Below are 18204 nucleotides of genomic sequence, written 5' to 3'. Positions count from 1 at the left end.
TATCTGCATAGGTGGCATTTCACTTCACCTTTACGCAGAAACAAGCGGGAATTACACCTCCGCTAAACATTACAAATTACAGTGGCTGCACTACGCCTCACATGGCGTACTAGATCACATAATCACAGTGACATACACTTACTCCTCTGTACAGTTCAGATCCTTGGTCTGAAACTTACACTTAGACTGCTCTCAGCTGTTTCTGGTACTACACCTTGTACCATCACGAGGCATTCGCAGCTTAGGTCGGTACTGCTTACATAGTAGTAGGGCTCTTGTATTCCCTTAACTGCGTTATATTATAACGGCCTACTGGTCGGCCTGTTGCTGGCTCTGCTAGTGCATAGCAATTCTCTTGTACTATGTCTGTGATGACATAAGGACCTTCAAATAACAAAAACAATTTCTTGGTTACATGTTCCCAGGCCTTGCTTACCGGAGTTGTTTTCTTCAGTACCTGGTCTCCAATTTTAAATTTTGCTAATTTTGATGCTGGTTTCCTCTTGCGTCTGATGTCAGCTTCTGCTGTCAACTTCCTCTTCACTAGAGCTTCTACCTCTTCTCCTGTAGGTAGTTTTTCCTCTTCATTAGGGGTGTGTTCACATCGGGGTAAATATTTCGGGTTGATCGCCACCGATCTATTCAGGCTCATGGCTTCTCCAGGGGTAACTCCAATAGAACCATGTACAGTATGGTTAATAACGCACTCTACATATGGCAACTTATCTCGCCATGATTGCTGCGAGTTATGGCATAGCGTACGTAAAAGACTCCCTATTGACTTCATGAGTCTTTCCACAGGGTTACTTTGTGGATGCCGTACACTGATGGTTGTAGGTATTGCACCTAATTTCCTGACTCCTGTTTGCCACAAATCACTGGTAAACTGGGTACCTCTGTCTGACAATACCACTTTAGGTAAACCAATTTCTTCAACGAAAGTTTTTAATTTTTGCATAACTGCTTTTGCAGTTGGGTTCACAATTGCATATAATTTGGTGAATTTTGTGAAAACATCTTGCATCACAAAAACATACTTAACACCTCCCTTTGACTGTGGTAGGGGGCCAAATAAATCAACTGATAATAATTCCAATGGTGCTGTTGGAATGATTGGCTGCAATTCTCCATGCAGGTGTTGTCCAGGTGGTTTCACCTTCTGACATAGGTCACAGGCACTTGTGACCTTACTTACATAGCGTGACATGTTAGGCCAATACACTTGCCTCTTTAATGCTTCAATGAGCTTCTTGCTCCCTACATGTCCCAAGGCTACATGTAGTTCCCAGGTGATTGGTTGCCTCAAATCAGCTGGTATCACTGGTTTCCAGTGATCTTCGAAAATGCCTCTCTTCCTTGACTGGGCAAACAAAACATTTTCTGCTGACAAACAGAAATGTTGGTGAATTTTATTATCAGCTGACTGCTTCTGCAGCTGGTTGATGGTGTTTTTGCAGTACTCATCTGCCTGTTGTTTACATTTTATATCCTTCAGGATATCTCGGAGTTTAGGGTTGGTTTTAAATATTTCTGTGGATACTGGTGCCACTAAAAATTCCTTCTGTCGTTTTGATGTAGATGGTGAACTTTCTTGCAGTTCATGCAGGCGACTTAGGTAATCTGCAGTGGTGTTGGCAGATCCCTTGATATGATGTATATGAATATCATATTCCTGCAGTAGCAAAAACCATCTCGTAAGGCGGCTACCAAATAACTTGCCTGCCTTAAGGCATGTTAACGCCTGGTGATCTGTTAACAATTTCACTGTTTCTCCAAGTAGCAGATCCCTGTACTTCTGGAGTGCCCATATAATGGCCAGAGCCTCTCGCTCTGTAACAGTGTAATTTCTCTCGGCCTGGTTGAGAGTACGACTAGCCATTGCTACAGTCTTTTCAATTCCATTTTCCTCCTGTGCAAGCTTACAACCTAGGGCTGTGTCAGAGGCATCTGTGTATAACAGAAATTCCTTCCCTTGGGTTGGATGGTATATGACGTGTTCAGTCAGGAACAAGTTTTTCAAGCTGAGGAAGGCTTGCTCGTGCTCTTCACTCCACATCCATGCCTGGCCTTTCTTCAATAGGCTGAACAGCGGAACTGCACACTGTGCAACTTGGTTGGAGTATATCCTGTAAAAACCAATTATTCCTAGAAACGCTCTCAGCTGTTTCACGTTCCTCGGTGTAGGAAATTCCTGAATGTTCTGCAGCTTGTCTGGGGCTGTCTTGATGCCTTCAGGTGTGAGGATGTGACCTAGAAAGGGTAATTCCTCTCTGCAGAATACCGATTTTCTAATTTTCACAGTCATGCCTGCCTCTTGCAGTTTGTGCAGTACAGTGGCAACATGCTGCATGTGCTCTTCAAAATTTGATGATGTTATTAATATGTCGTCGACATACGCCCTTGCAAATCCCTGACACTCGGGTCCTAAGGTTGCGTCTAGACATCTCGTAAAGTCAGCCACTGCGTTATTCAGTCCAAACGGCATAACTGTAAATACATACTGCTGATTCCTGAACAGAAATGATGTATATTGGCCGGAATTAGGCTCTAATGGTATCTGCCAATAGCCTGACGACAGATCCATGGTTGTGAGATACTTCACACCTTGATACAATCTTAAAATTTCTGCCGTTTGTATAGGACTTTCCCTGTCCTTGACTGTAATTTTGTTGAGCTCCCTAGCATCGAGACACAGTCTTACTGTCCCGTCTCGTTTACTCACACAAACTATGGGGTTAGCATAGGGGCTTGCTTCTCTCCTGATTACATTCCAATCAATCATAAGTTGTAGGTAGGCTGTGGCTTCCTGAACGTACTTCACCGGAATGGGATAGCATTTGCGGTGGTACGGTGCCTCCTCATTTATTTTAATTTTCGCTTGGTAGAATCTGTTTCTGCCTGGCTTGTCAGAAAATACTGACTGAAAATTGGCCAGTACACCAAACAGTTGTTGCAGCTGACTGGGTGATACACTCTTCACCTCCTGTAGTGACTGTCTTATGTCTTCAAGTGATGCCTGAAGTTGCTCACTTGCTTGTGCATTGTATATGTGCCTGTGCATAGGTTCACTGTACAATATTCCCACAAAACTTTCCCTCACATGCTACTTGCCTGTGAGTGTGACTGGAGTTTCACAGTCATTTGAATGAATTTTACATAGTTTAAAATCTATCACTACACCAAATTGTGATAGAAAGTCGGTGCCTATTATTAGCGGTTTTGCTAGGCCTTTCACAACTAGTGCAGTCATGTCTTTTGGTCTGCCTAGGCCGTGTACTGTTATCAGTACCTGTCTGTTTACAATAGGGCTTGCCCTTGATGTCACTCCAATTATCTTGAGTGCTGGTACTGGTATCTTGGGTAGTATGATGCCCTGATGCTCGAGGTAGTTCACCAACTCCTCACTGATACACGTGACTTCAGCGCCACTGTCAATTAATGCATCCACGTTGCATTCTTCAATTTTTAATGTCACATGTGGACAAACTGTACAAACTTGATGAACCCTATTTTCATCATTTTCATTATAGAGAAAGTCCCTTTCACTTTCTCTTAGCATAACAGTGCATATAAATTTATCGTAGCTGATGCAGCTGTAAATTGGAGTTTTGTCGTTATGTACCCCTGAGCCTGAATAGTGGGTTTCTGTTCGGGGCGATCCAACTGAAACCCGTTCTAGTTTAACGTGCCCTGGTTGGCACGTCCACCTGGAACACGTTGTTGTTGTTCGTTGTGGTTCCAATTACTTGGTCCTGCGACGCTGGACACTGCAGCCTTGAACTCGGCTGCTACCGGGTTCACTTCCCCTCTCTGGTAGTATGCAGCTTGATGTCCTGGATGCTGCGCCTGGAATGGTGGTGGAAATGTCGCGTTCTGGTAGCGTTGCTTGTTTCCAGAGAACTGGCTATTATGGGCTTGGCCGCCATGATTCTCTGTCGTCTGGGGGGAATAATGGTGGGGTGGCATTCGGGTTTCTTCGTGCCGGCCCTGGTATCGAGGTTCCTCCGTCTTGCGGTACTTCCTCGCGTACTCTCTCTCGTCTTCAGACGAGGATCTTGGGCGTCGGTCACGGGACTCCCTGGGAGGCCGTACTTCAGGCGAGTAGGAGCGGCGGCGGTTGTCGTTGCGGTCGTCCTTCCTCTTGCGCTGGTACATCTCTTCGTCGCTATGATAGTTCCTCGTATTTGACCACCAGGTCTTCCTCTTGTTGTAGGGGCCTTTGCGTTGGCTCATAGCGTACCGGCCATATGAGCTTTGCTCTCTGCCCTTGGGTTGCCACGTCATAGTGTGGACAGCTGCCTGACGGTTGTCCCTTGGCTTGTTGTCCCTGTTTTGCCAATAGTTATTCAGGGGTGGCTGGCGGTTCTGCTGGGGTACCCTCTCGTGGTCCTCCTTGGGTGCTGGCGTCCTGTCCATTTTCTCCAGCTTGTCGTAGTTCAGGAGCCTCTCTCTGAACTCTGTGACGTCTCGGTACGTCAGGCCGGACAACTGCTTTTGGTAGCGCAGCGGCAACTGAGTGAGTATTGCCGCTACGAACTCCTCGTCCGTCATGGGCAAGTCGAGGTATCTAGTTTTCTCAAACATTGTTGAGAGGTGGGCTTCCAGCGTTGTGCCCTTCCTGGGGTCATACCTCTCAGTATGGAGCTGGGCACGCAGATTGCTCTGAATGTGCAGACTCCAATACTGCTGGCGGAACATGGCCTGGAAGTGATTGTAGCTACTGGTGGTTGCACTCAGCATTTCCCACCAGTAGAAAGCCTGCCCTTTCAACGCACTGTTGAGGCATTTTAGTACCTCAGCCTCGCTGAGATTGAACGTGGCCGCATATTCCTCAAAGCGCTTCAAGAACCGTATAGGGTTCTCGGTAACCCTTCCTGAAAACGTGGGCATGGCCTCTGCCCAATGCTTGGCCGGGTGGTGGATCAGAGTAGCAGGGTCCATACTCGACGTGTTTACAAACGTCCTGCTACTTGGCCGATGAGTGATGGGGGTGACACGTGACGGTTCCTGGGGCAGGTGCTCAGTGTAGCACTCGGTGCCGCCCTGTTGCTTGCTTGTGGTGGGCAGTGTTGGAACAGTAGGTCCATGGCACTCGCTTGCCTGGGCCTGGCCTATACTACCAGCTGATGCAGCTGTAGGGCTCGGTTGGACAGATAGATTTTCAAACCTGTCCCTCAGCGTAGCTGTGGCCACCTCGATGTCACCAAGCCTACTCTCCAGGTGCTGGATGTGCTCACGCACCTCTTCCCTGGCGTTGGCCTGTCCTCGATGCTCGTTGGCCATCATGTTCCTCAGGGACGTGACGTGGGATTCCAACCCATCTACCCTGCTGTTGTATTGGGAGACCTGTTCGGCTATCTGCTGAATCTCCTCATGTTGTTGCAAGAGTCTAACCTCGATGCTGTGCTCGAGATTCCTTAGGCTGGCATTGTTCTGTTCCATGGCAGCATTGGTCCGTTCCAATCCAGCCCTCAACTCAGCCGTGAGATTGATGTTATTTTGCTCTAGTTTTTCAGTGAGAACGGTGTTGTTTTTTTCCAATTTAGAGTCGTTCTGCTTCATCTGAGCATTTGTCTGCAGCAAGATCTGCATCAGTGACTCTAGTGTCACTGGTGGTGGAGTAGGGGTGCAATTGTGTGTAGGACAGTGTCATTTATGTTTTCCTGCTCCATGATTAGGGGAGATGTGAGCCGCCCTAACCTTTCCTCACAGGTGACTACAGGCGAATTCCCTGCAGATGATGAAGGATTCGACTCACTGCTTGAGGTTTGTGCAGTAGCATACTCCTCCCCTACACTTCGTGATCTTTCTCTAAGAAAGTATTTGTTTTGTTCGTCGGCCATAGTGGTGTGCAAGGAAGTAATTGAAAAAAATAATGCGTTACACAAATAGTGCACTTGCACACAGTACTCGGATGGTACAGAATTTACACAAAAAAATTGTTGAGGTGTCCCTTAACCTCAAAATCGGCCCCACGTTGGGCGCCAAATAAATATGTGCAGCTCTTTTCCCTCATGCACACACTTGCTATGTTGATATATGTATAGGCCCCACTTGGAGTGCCAAATAGATATGTGCGGGAACCTTCTTAGTTGTTTAGGCCCCGCTAGGGTAGCCAATTAAATATGTAGAGCTACTTTCGTGCTGCTTAGTAGGCTCCACACACACACTTAAACGTTGGGCTGAATAAAACTGTGTAATAAATTAGATTTCTTAAATTGTGTGACTCTTCACTGGTAATGTTGACATAAGGTAAGTCACAGTTAGGTGTTATTTGATTGATATGGAACATACATAAATACACACTGGAGTAGGTGGAATTACAAATAACACAACACAACACTGTGAATATTAAATATAGAATTATTTTATTTCCAATGTAAAAACGATTTAAAAGATTTCAATCTTATTAATATATTTAATTATTATTCATATCCAAAACAACAACCTAACTTAACGGTGACATCATAGTAATTCAATAAAAGTTCAATTACCAGGAGTTATGTTGCGCACATTTAAATATTTTCAAAAGTCTTAATTCGGGTTCGTTGACACTACACAGTTTTTAATTAATGTTTTTAGGGAACTTAAATCAAATTACCTCGGCTAGATAGGTTCAAAATCATCGGCAGAGCTCAGAGCCTCTCATCTATAGGACCACTGAGTCTGTTAATTAATGTGTAAATTCGTAAAATTTATGTCCAAGTATTATTTAAATCCTCTATAAAGTCAATTTAATTCATGAAATCAATGTTTATAATAAGTTTCGGCGACGATGTGACGTAAAAACGGGAGTTTCGTGATTCGTGCATAAGATTAGGGCACAAAAAATCTGGGCACTTTTATTACTCACGTTAATCACTCCTATGATATTTATCTTTTTAGATAAATCCTATTTAAATGTTCTGAACTCCCTAATGGTTCATAATTATCATCCACTATCCGGGATGCCTGATGCTAGATAGCTAATTTTCAGGATTTAAATTCGCCGACGTCACGAAGTTGCCGCTCATTCAGCTGGCCATTGTAGAACTCTCTTTCTTACTAGTTTCCTCAAAATAACCAGTAAGATTCACTTTTAAATGGTGGCCCGTGATTGGCCAAAAGGACCGTTTCAGTTACATAATTTCTTACCGAAAACGTAAACTCCGAACGCAACAATTGCGCGGATAACAAAATTTCACTTAAAATTTAAATACATAAATATTAAAATTAATAATTTACATAATAAAATTACGGCGTTAATTTTACCGTTTACAGTTTTCAAGTCCATTAGTCCTTAGAGGGGTATCAACAATACCTCGTTCAAATAGTCCGGTAAAAATCCAAAGAATCACTTTTCCATAGACATACATAACCAAATATTGCCGTTTCTGAAAATAAATGATATTATACATAGAGCAAACAAAAATAAAATAAATCGTAAATAATAATAAATAATTAAACTGTCAAAACAAACATGTTGCAGTACAAGCTGGCGACCACAATTGGAATTTCAAGTTCAAAATTTGTCCAAAATTAGTGCTCGATTAGTGATAATTTGTGCCGTAGGAAACAGAACTTGTGCTGCGTTACATAAAAAGTTAGAGCCTATAGTAAGTTGGTCGCCAACTTGACGTTAAGTTGGCGACCACCCAAGGAATATATCAATTTTTTGGAATGAATTTCATGTCACGAATTAGTGCTCAATTTGTGCTGCCAGACGCCAAAATTTCGAGATTTGTGCAAAGTAAACCTAAAAGTTATATCCCTTAGTTAGTTTTGTACATGTGTCAAGTTGGGGACCACACATTGGAATTAAAAGTTCAAAATTTGTCAAAAATTAGTGCTCAATTTGTGCTAATTTGTGCCGTAAAAAAGAGAATCTGTGCTGCATAACATAAAAAGTTGTAGCCTATAGTATGTTCGCCAAGTTGGCGACCACCTATTTAAAATATCCATTTTTTGAAGAAAAAAAAATTAAGCATCGAATCAGTGCTCAATTAGTGCTGATCAAAGCCAAAATTTCATAATTTGTGCTGCATTATATAAAATGTTATAGCGTATAGTAGGTTCGTTGTCAAGTAGGGGACCACCCATTAAAAATATTAATTTTCAGGAAAAAATTCTATGCCACTAATTAGTGCTCAATTAGTGCTGATCACAGCCAAAATTTCATAATTTTTGCTTCATTACATAAAAAGTTATTGCGTATAATATGTCCGTCAAGTTGGCGACCATCCATTTCCAATATAATTTTATTTTTGAATAAATTGTATACCATTCATAGGTGCTCAAGTTGTACCTTATATCCTAAATGTCTTTATTTGTGTAGTATTATATTAAAAGTTATAGCGTTTAGTAATTTTACAAGTTGGCATCCACCCATTTACTTGTGGTACCTCGTGATATATTTTTTCATATGATGACAAATTTTAGTTTATAGTCGCTTACGTAGATTTTCGTTTATATTTTTACTTATTATATTTAAGTTTTTGTAAGTCTTCTTGACATTGATTTTTTGAACACTGTAATTATATTTTTTTTTCATATCATTTAGCTGCACTAAATAGTTACTGAACGTTTTTACAGGTTTCTTATCACACAGCATGGCACACATGTGTTGAATAGGCTGAGGGAGCTGTGCTTGGTGTTGGCTTTTATCTGTTGGCACCACATCCACTTCTCTGACTTATACAAAGAATGTCTGCCACTGATCGTTCAGGAACTCATTTCGAATCTCCTTTATGTATTTAAAATGTCAGGAAAAATTTTTTTTTGTACAGCTAGAATGCCTGAACTCCACAGTGTGGTTGTTTATAGTTTCATGTGAAACGTTACAGATACCAGCGCTAGGGGCGACAGCAGCAATAAACTACTTCGGTTTGGAAGATAAGGTTGTAACTGTAGGGGTCTCTACCCCTCACTTTATACTCACACGTGCTGTCCAAGCTTCTGGGAATAGATGTTCGTTTCTTTCCCTAAATTCCCGTGAAAGATGCAGAGTTATGGAAACGCTCTCTGCTTTTTTCCCCGTCAACAAAGAGCACGATAGACAAAATAACAGGGTCTATTCTTTGTTCGTTGTGTGCGCTTGTGTGTTAACATCGCCCCATAAATAAAGCTCCTTTGTTGGTATTGGATTTATTCTATATTTGATAATATCTTATCTGGGATGGTTGTAAAAAAGATCATTATTTTATAAATAACTACAAGATGTTCTTAATTTCAATACATTAACATTTTTTTAAATGTTTTAAAAGATGTTTCATGTTTAAAATTGAGGGAAAGAAAATCTTTTTTCAAAGTAGTTGTATGTGAATCATTAATTTACGGTGTTAAACAACTATGCATTTATTAACTCCTCATACCCTTCACTGTTAGATAAGAAATAACTATGTGATATTTCGATTCTAAGTCGGTCGTACCTTAAAATCGATTAACATGTATTGTACGCTCTTTAAAGACATGACAATTGAATAAACTTTCTAATAATTTTATATAGCCTACGAATTATCTATCTTTATGCACTTCCTTTAATCACACAATCATGCTGTAATGCCTTAAGGAACTCCATTGAGAATATAAGAAAAGTACTTGCCACAATTATTTATCCTACTTCAGTGTTCTTTAAATGTACTTATGTAATTCTGGCATCAATCCTGTATTCACTGCAAGTAATTTTGATTGAGATTGAATACATTACAGTAAAATTTAATCTTCTATTAGTTGTTTTTGTGACAGTTGCAAGTGAGGTTATAACTTCTAAATGTTCGTGGTCAGTGATGGTGGTGGACAGTTGTTTGTAAGTCCGGTTGACTTTCGTTTGTTGGCTATTGCTGGTAGTTAGTTTTAAAGTTAAACATATTAAGTTTTGATCATCGGCTATTTCATCGTAACTGCCATTAACATATAAGATGCTGTAGGTTGTTTATGTAAAAAAAAAACACTCTTATATTCGTTTTCCCACCATATTTTACATGGGTTGAAATTTTTCTAGTGTTACTTTGGAAGTAAAACGAGTTAAACACTCATATACACTGAGTGAAGATTTCATTCTTTAATTATTTATAGTTTTTTCTATTTCATTAGTGTATATATACATATATGTGTATGCAAAGTGCGTAATATATTTAGCTATTATTTTTCCAGCGCCATTCAAATGTGTAACGACACCCTTCTCACGTCAACAAACATCCGCCAACATACACTTATGCCAACATAAAAACCTTCTATGACTTGTGCCGTAGCTTAATGACTTCTAGCCGGAAGAACATATTATTCTGTTGTTTGTGAGAAACAAAAATGGTTGGAATTATATATCTATAAAATTATTATGGCACATGAACTTATTTTACTTATTACGAAACTACATTCAAAATACTTTTACGAGAAGGAAATGATTATCAGATAAATAATCATATCAGTTGTCTTTATTATATTTACGGAGGCATTTCAGTGGATCTCCGCGCTTGTTGGTCCTGAGATAGGCGAGGCTGTTAGTCTTCAGTACGTGGAATCATATTCGTGTCTGTAGAGGCGAGTCCTTAATAAGGCAGTTGCTTCTCTTGCAGACGGTTACCAATATTACAAGGGAACAGTCGCTAGTGCAGGCATACCTTATTGCAGTCTAATGAGCGATCAGATATTTTTTTACGCGGAAAATGCATGCACGTTTGTATAACTTAACTGTTAATAACATAGTCTGCATAATTTACATAGACTACGAAGATATATAGATATGAAGTCTCATTCCCAGATTTTATTGGGAAGGTGTATTGATTTTTCCGGTGCCCTTCCCACAAGTGAACCCTGTAACCGCCCCTGCGTATCCGAGGGCTAAACTAGTGACAGCGCTAAGAGCTAAGAGCCCTTTCACGCTGGATCGCTAGTGTCCGGTCCTGCAGGTACATCGCTTGTAATCGGAGTGTTCGCGCTGAGAGACTACAGCTCCCACAGTTCCGACAGCGTCGGGCAGTCGCTGCTCCAGTTGCACAGTCTTCTCTTGGAGCGTTCGTACTGGTACACACGTGGTTCACAGGAGAACTTTGTCTTTCGGGAAAATTTGACTGCTTCTAAGAAGACTCACACCATTTAAGGGATATATGTACCTATTATACGCTATAACTTTTTATATAATGCAGCTGAAATTATGAATTTTTGCCTGTGATCAGCACTAATTGTGCAATAATTCGTAACATAGAATTTTTTCTAAAAAATTGATATTTTTAATGGGTGCTCGCCAACTTGAAAAACATACTATACGCATTAACGTTTTATGTAATGCTGCACTAATTATGAAAATTTTGACTGTGATTAGCATTAATTGAGCACTAATTCGTGGCATAGAATTTTTTTTTCTAAAAAATTGATATTTTAAATGGGTGGTCGCCAACTTGACGAACATACTATATGCTATAACATTTTATGTAATGCAGCACAAATTATGAAATTTTGCCTTTGATCAGCACAAATTGAGCACTAATTCGTGACATTAAATTCATTCCAAAAAATTGATATTTTCTTTGGGTGGTCGCCAACTTGACGTCAAGTTGGCGACCAACTTACTATATGCTATAAGTTTTTACGTAATGCAGCACAAATTCTGTTTTCTACGGCACAAATTAGCACAAATTTAGCACTAATTTTTGACAAATTTTGACCTTGAAATTCCAATGTGTGGTCGCCAACTTGACACACGTGTGCGACGTCTGTCGGGCTGTCCTCGAACTAAAACAAGGCCTCTGGTAGTCCTGGTTTTTACCGCCACGGAGCACCACCTATTGGCACTCCTCTAACTCTACTCTGAATCCCGCCACCACGCTGAAGTACCTATTTCAAGCCGCGTTGCACCGCACTCCAGCGCAACGCCATCTCTGTCGGCCAGAGTTGAAACTATTAAGCCCCACCCTCTTCCTGGCACTGGGACCGTCTTCAACCATGTGACCCACCACCCCCCTCCACAGGGAGTCTCTCGGTAACGTTTTTTCACGGAAGGTAGGATCAGCGTTTTTTTTTTTTTTTTTTTTTTGCGTTGGAAGTCTCTCTGAAGAGAACAAGGGATGCAGTCCCGAGAGAGAGAAAAAGGGAGCCAATTTCCTCTTTTTATTTTATTTCATATAAAGATGTAGTGTTTTAGAGTACCTAATTATTTTCTGTTGATGTGTCATTCAACCTTGTTGCCTACGATGCAGTGCTTCCTCCGCCTACCAGGGATGTAGCTTCTGGATTCTCCCCACTGCGTGGGATTTTACCCGGTGTGTGAGGTGGCAGCCTCTTGTCGCATCAGCTTGCTTCCCTCCTGGGCTGCCTCTCCCGCACCTCCGCCGCGGACTCCTGAGATGCGCCCCTACGCTGCTGGCCGCACTTGCCTCGAGGCACCGCTGGAGACCACCTCACACCGGCCGGCGCACAGCAGACAAGTCCCAGAGGAATGCCGTTTCTGTATAACCTTCAAGAACATTTTAAAATCAATTTCGAGCTCTCTTACTTACAAAAAAAATATACTCTAAGGACATTAAGCAAGTAATTCGTTAAGTTCATTTTAAAATGTAATATTTACTGTAACTGTCCGGATTTGATAGTAAGTACTAAAATACTTTATCTTTTTTTTATGGAATTAAGTTAAACAATTTAACTAACTAACACGCCTAACGAAGAGTGACTTCAAAAAGAAAAATTAAATAAAATGAAGATTCTCAACACGAGCCCCGTCCTTCACATTCACCTTTTTTTTTGACGTGACAACGTCTAATAAATCGATGAACGCCGGCTGCACGCACGAAATAGTGTCCCGTTACGCACCTGGTTCCGTTACGCTATGTCCCGTTACGCTCATTGTATGCTTGCGCCACATCTATCTCTCTTCCACTCGACTGTTTATAAAGTGAAGTGAAAAGTTAATGTGGTTTTCATTGCTTATTACAACAACAATTTCGGCAATAAAGGTTAATTATTCTTGCATTTTAAAAATCTGATTACTAGTATAATTTCAAGTATTTATTCTTTTATTATTAAAATAAAAATGATTCAATTTTATTCATAAAGTATGCAATCATTTCATCAATGTTTTGTTATGACGTTGTCACGTTAAACTATCGTTCGTAAACCGACTTTACAGACAACCAATTTTTTTTTGTGTGTGTGAATCTCCTGGCCGTGCGATGAGCGGCGAGGCCACGCACTCGTCCCGTGGCGGGAAACGATAGCACCGCCCGGTCAGTCCCCAGTTCGCCCGCCGAGATGACAAGCGCAGACAATGGCGTGCAGCTGACCGCGGCGAGGACGGAGGCCAGCCCTCTGCTGCCTGTGACCGCAGCCTCCCGCGGACCGGAGGACACGTGAGTCCTTCCTAACGCACGCCTCGAGGTACTGGAGCGGAGTCGTGTTCGACCCGTGTCTTGTTATACACGTTTGGGTTTTCGCTTGTTGCGGTAATATTCTTTCAGCGTGGCTTTTCCATGAAATAATAATAAAATTCCTAAAACTAGATGCGTTCCTTTACCCCGAAACAGCGTTTCTAAATTCCTAATGGTTTCTAATAGTAAAAAAAGTGAGTCCGGATTTGGATCCACCTTCCATTGCGTCACAATGTCCAAATACAAAATGTACACGTTCTTACGTGTGGAAAACCACAGAACAAAGTTTCTGCGCTGAAACACTTGGTAGCGGCCACACCACTGCACAGGCTTTTAACATGACAAAAACTGTAAAAATAAAATGGCACCAGCCACGTCAATGCACAGGTATCTATTCTGAAAGTAGCGTAATCTAGATGTGAAAGCCCAGGAAACGTACTTCTAGAAAGTACACACTACGCAAACAGGCAGGCAAGGATAAACATACATATTGAATATATACCTGAATTTTTCCTGATCAGCACATTAGTACGCATGTATGTGATGACAAAATATTGCTACCGAACACGAAATGCTATGCTGATGTGGTGTTACATTCGGAGAAATGGTCTTATGAATGGGCTTTCCCCTGGAATTAAGAAGCACCTCACTGACTGTGAAACTGATTTCGTGTCAAAACTTTGTGTTATGTAAAAACTTTTTGTATATTTTAAAGTTTTCTGCTTATTGCATTCTTTTAGGCCAAAATATGGGCAGTTTACATAATACAAGCATCCTATCCAGAAAGGTACGCATGGGCCCTCCAGGAAATTTAAGCGAATCCCACAGATTTGCGCCTCTGGACTCTTAGATACAAAAATAAAATGACATGAATCATGCAATAATCTAACATGGCGGGCGTAGTGTGCTGCTTGCAAGGGCTATTATTTTCCCATATATTCCCAGTACAATTAATTATTTAGCATGCAGGTACCAGGCCATCGAGGGAGGGGGTAAGGAACTCTTTTATTTCATCCCCGTGCTGAGTCACGCAACCAGTTCGTTCGTTGGGGATGGGAGCTCCTTTGTCTCGCCGGCGGCAACCTTTAACTGTAAAACGGGACGGAAAGTTTTTGTAATCAGGTTGACGCAAGAGGGCGACGGTCACGACCCTTGACCCTTTGACCTCCAAAGACCGGCTTAAACTAGCCGCGGAGCTCCCAGCATGAGTTCGTGAAACTCCAGATGTCGTTTGTCCAGCTGGCGGACAGGAATAAGTTACTACGATCAAATTTTTTTCCGCATAAATAGTCTGATCCAGAGGTCCGCCATCTTCAGGTTGTACCCGTGGCTGTCAAACTGGAGTCACAATGCCACTACGGACACAACAAATCCGTCCTGCATCATTCCAGCACGACAGATCTGTTAGGCTATTTTAAATACTCTTCCTTTTTGCTTGTAACGATCCTCCTCCACTTTCCCTTCACCCACCTAGCTCTTCACTCACCTAGAATCGAGAAGCCACACGTACTTAGAATACCACAAACATGAAATCGTCCGATAATCGTCAATTTACGATCGGGAACTCTTTGCCGTGATAATTAGAAAAAAAAAATTTTGAAAAAGGGGGTGGGGAGGTCGTGCTTAATTTTATTATAATTATTAACATTATTATTGCATACACACACAAGACTCTTCTTAACTTCTTGGAAACAGAGATTAGGGATATGTACAGCTGGAACATAAGGACCTATTCTGGGCGAGGGAAGTGAAGCCAAAAAGGAAGTGGGTTTTCAGTGCATTACTCGCACCAATATGGTGGCCTTTGTTTTCAAATGTATCAGTTGTACCTGTATTGGAGGTTAAATTGGAGAAAAATTTAAACTCATATCATTACATTTGTGTTATGAATATTCTTATTGGACTTTTATTGTTTATAGACATGTTTACCAGTAATATTTCTATCTAATTTTCTTCCGTACAGCTTAACTACAGTCGTTAATAAAATTAGACAAAAACAGCAGATACAAATATAAACAAACCACCGCCATATTATTACATGAAAATCAGGAAAAAATGAGGGGAAAATATGGCTTCACGTCTGACGGCTAATGCACCAACTGAATCCTTTCCTAATTTCTGCTTGGTAAGCCTACAGTACGCAGGGATGAGAGCCACTACCAAATAGTTCTGAAGTTCTCCGAAGTTGGCTGATTGTTTGTGAAAAGACACCGTATTTCAAGAATTTATATATATTTTCGGCCATAGAGTATTTTTAATAACGGTAACCTAGTATAACCAACCTTTAATTTTAGTAACGATAACTTAACCTAACCTACTAAAATATAATTTTTTAAACTGACCTGACGTGACCTTTCACTTCGGTAGACTTCGGAACGGTTCGAGTTGTGGTTGTGGCTTTCATCCCTGTGAACTGTAAGCTATCCAAACTTACCTTCAAGAGTCCTGCCGTAAGCAGGTCCATCCAGTAGTTCCAGGAGGTGGCCACGTCTGCATGATTACATGGCAACCGGGTGAAGCGGTTTTTTTTTTAATTCACTACGTGGTCTGCCCCACGTTGGCTAATGTTGAGCCCTTCTGTGTCGACTACTAGCCGCCGCGAGCTTCACTAAGCGGGCGGAGAATTGAGAAGGAAGTTGCAAGATCTGACGAGGTCTGAAACGACGAGAATGTAGCAGATAACGGAGGAGATGCGTTTGGAGGAGAAAAGCCCATCAGTTCCAGGGCGACACGGACCAAATTTCCCCAAGACCCCGCTGAATAAAAACTTCCGCGAAGTTTCCTCACGTCCTACAACATGCCTCTCCAGCGAACTTGCCTCTCCGAGCCCTGCACATGTCCAGGGGCACAAAGGCCTAGAGGCTCTTATGTATCAGCAGCGCCTCTTTAACCTGAGCCTCCTTTCACGTGTCTCCTTTGTTCCCTTTTGTTCGCAGACAACATGGCCGCCCCGTCTTGTTGCGTTATTCAATTGCTCGCCTCCGCCTCCCACACGGCTTCCTGCACTGCTCGTACTTACAACTCAGGAGATGTCCGTGCGTGCTTCACTTCACGGACACTCCGTGGAGGCACTTTTTGTCCAGCTGATGGACCGCGCCATCTTTTCGAGACACCCAAAAAAAAAAAAAAAAAAAAACATTGGTTGAAGTGCGTTGCGGCAGCAGTCCTAAAAGGACTGTATTTGTATGGAAGTGACTGTGTTAAACGACGGAAATTATTATTCGTACCAATTTTCGTCAGGACGTGACCAAGGAACATTTCCGCAATGTTCCGGGTGTTGCGAATTAGCGATGGTGGAGTAGAAAGGGACTTTAACTACGTCCCAGCATGCCATCTACTGACAGTCCATAACTCCATTATTGTGAAGGTATACTCGAATGAGAAAGTAAAGTATCTCGTTACTGTTTCCGCATTTTCCGGACTTAGAAGACGTTTGATCGGCGGCTTTCTCAGTTTTGAGTGTACGAATTGCCTTTTCGTACCGTCCGACGCTGCTTTTCACTTTCGTTATTCTTCACGAGCTCCCTAGTACGCAGAGACTTGAATATGTACACAGAAAATATTCCAACAGAAGTTAAGTTAAGAAAAATGAGCACATAAGTATGTAAGATTTTTTTTTAAGTGTAACATCTAAGCTCTTGGTGTACGGCATTTGGTAGGAGTAATCTCGTGAATGAAACGGAATTCGATTGGAACGGAAATGTGTAAACATGGTGCTGCCATCTGTGGACGCCTAAGAAATATCTAAAAAAAAAAAAATGCCGGACTCATTCGTATATATTGCTTTCATAAACATCGTAGAATTTACACCGAACATTGGTATGTATAAAAATAATACTTTATAATAGTACAACTATCCTTTAATACTTTAAGTTATAATTTACATTCATAAAATAAACAATAACAACTTAAAAATTACGTTAGATTCCTGGCATTACAATTTTGACAACCCATAATTAACATTGGAACGTAGAGTTAGCGCAGCGTTTATCATACTGTATACACACAATAAATTGTTAGCCTACATGTATGCCACGCCATGAAAAATAAAATAATATCGTTGATGAAATTTTTACTGTTAAATCGTACATGTTTCAGTGTGATAAGGTTAAGGTTTGTTATTTTAGGAAGTATTTACAAGTTGATTTCAGTACTTTAAGCAAAGACAAATATACAAACATATACTTAGTGTTGTAATATGTGTTTTAAAATGTTTCAGGTTAATATTTTAGCAATGCCACATACGTTTAATTTTAAACCTTGTTAGTGAAAATGTCAATTTGCTCGTTACAGTGATAGTCGGTCAAACTCTCTTGTGTAACAAAAGACTGCCAGATTTGAATCGCTAATGACTACGAGACCAATAAAGCGTCCACAATGATTGAGCTCACAACTGGTATGTTATGTCTGTGCGTGTTTGTCGCGCAGTGTTTTGTTTTGCCTGTGACGTCATCGTACCAGCACAGGCGCATGCGCGTGATAGTTACGAATCAGTCTTGTGTAAAGCTTTCAATTGGTGTGGCGTGGGAACGCGTTTAGCCGGGAAGCCTAAGATGCACATAAAGTTCTGCCATTCCCGATTACACCCGAACAATTCACCTTCGGCCAACCTCGGGTTTATTTATATATATTTATATTTCTCTGTTTATTTTAATGTAGCTATACTAACCTAACTAACAGTCCATAGTGTTTTAAAGTGTTTTAATGTAGCTAACCTAACCGACAACTTTTAATAATTGAATTCATTTTTCCTGCGCAAAAATAAAACAAATCCCGAAGTTGGCCGAAGATGAATTGTTCGGGTGTAATCGGGAATGGCAGAACTTTATGTGCATCTTAGGTCTCCCCGTTTAGCCAGGACGTTGAT

General features: G+C 41.3%; 1 protein-coding gene across 1 annotated transcript in view; it reads left to right on the top strand.

Moving 5' to 3' along the window:
• Positions 1–13221: 13221 nt before the first annotated feature.
• The window catches only part of LOC134533393 (glutathione hydrolase 1 proenzyme-like), a 50557-nt gene continuing 45574 nt past the window's right edge, over positions 13222–18204 (top strand). Inside the window, exon 1 of the mRNA XM_063370913.1 lies at positions 13222–13319. Coding sequence (XP_063226983.1) covers positions 13222–13319 — 98 coding nt within the window. The remainder of the gene's footprint in view (positions 13320–18204) is intronic.

The sequence above is a fragment of the Bacillus rossius genome, chromosome 6 (genome assembly GCF_032445375.1).
Source record: "Bacillus rossius redtenbacheri isolate Brsri chromosome 6, Brsri_v3, whole genome shotgun sequence".
In the NCBI taxonomy this organism is placed as follows: domain Eukaryota; kingdom Metazoa; phylum Arthropoda; class Insecta; order Phasmatodea; family Bacillidae; genus Bacillus; species Bacillus rossius.
This window is presented reverse-complemented; position numbering and strand designations above follow the sequence as displayed.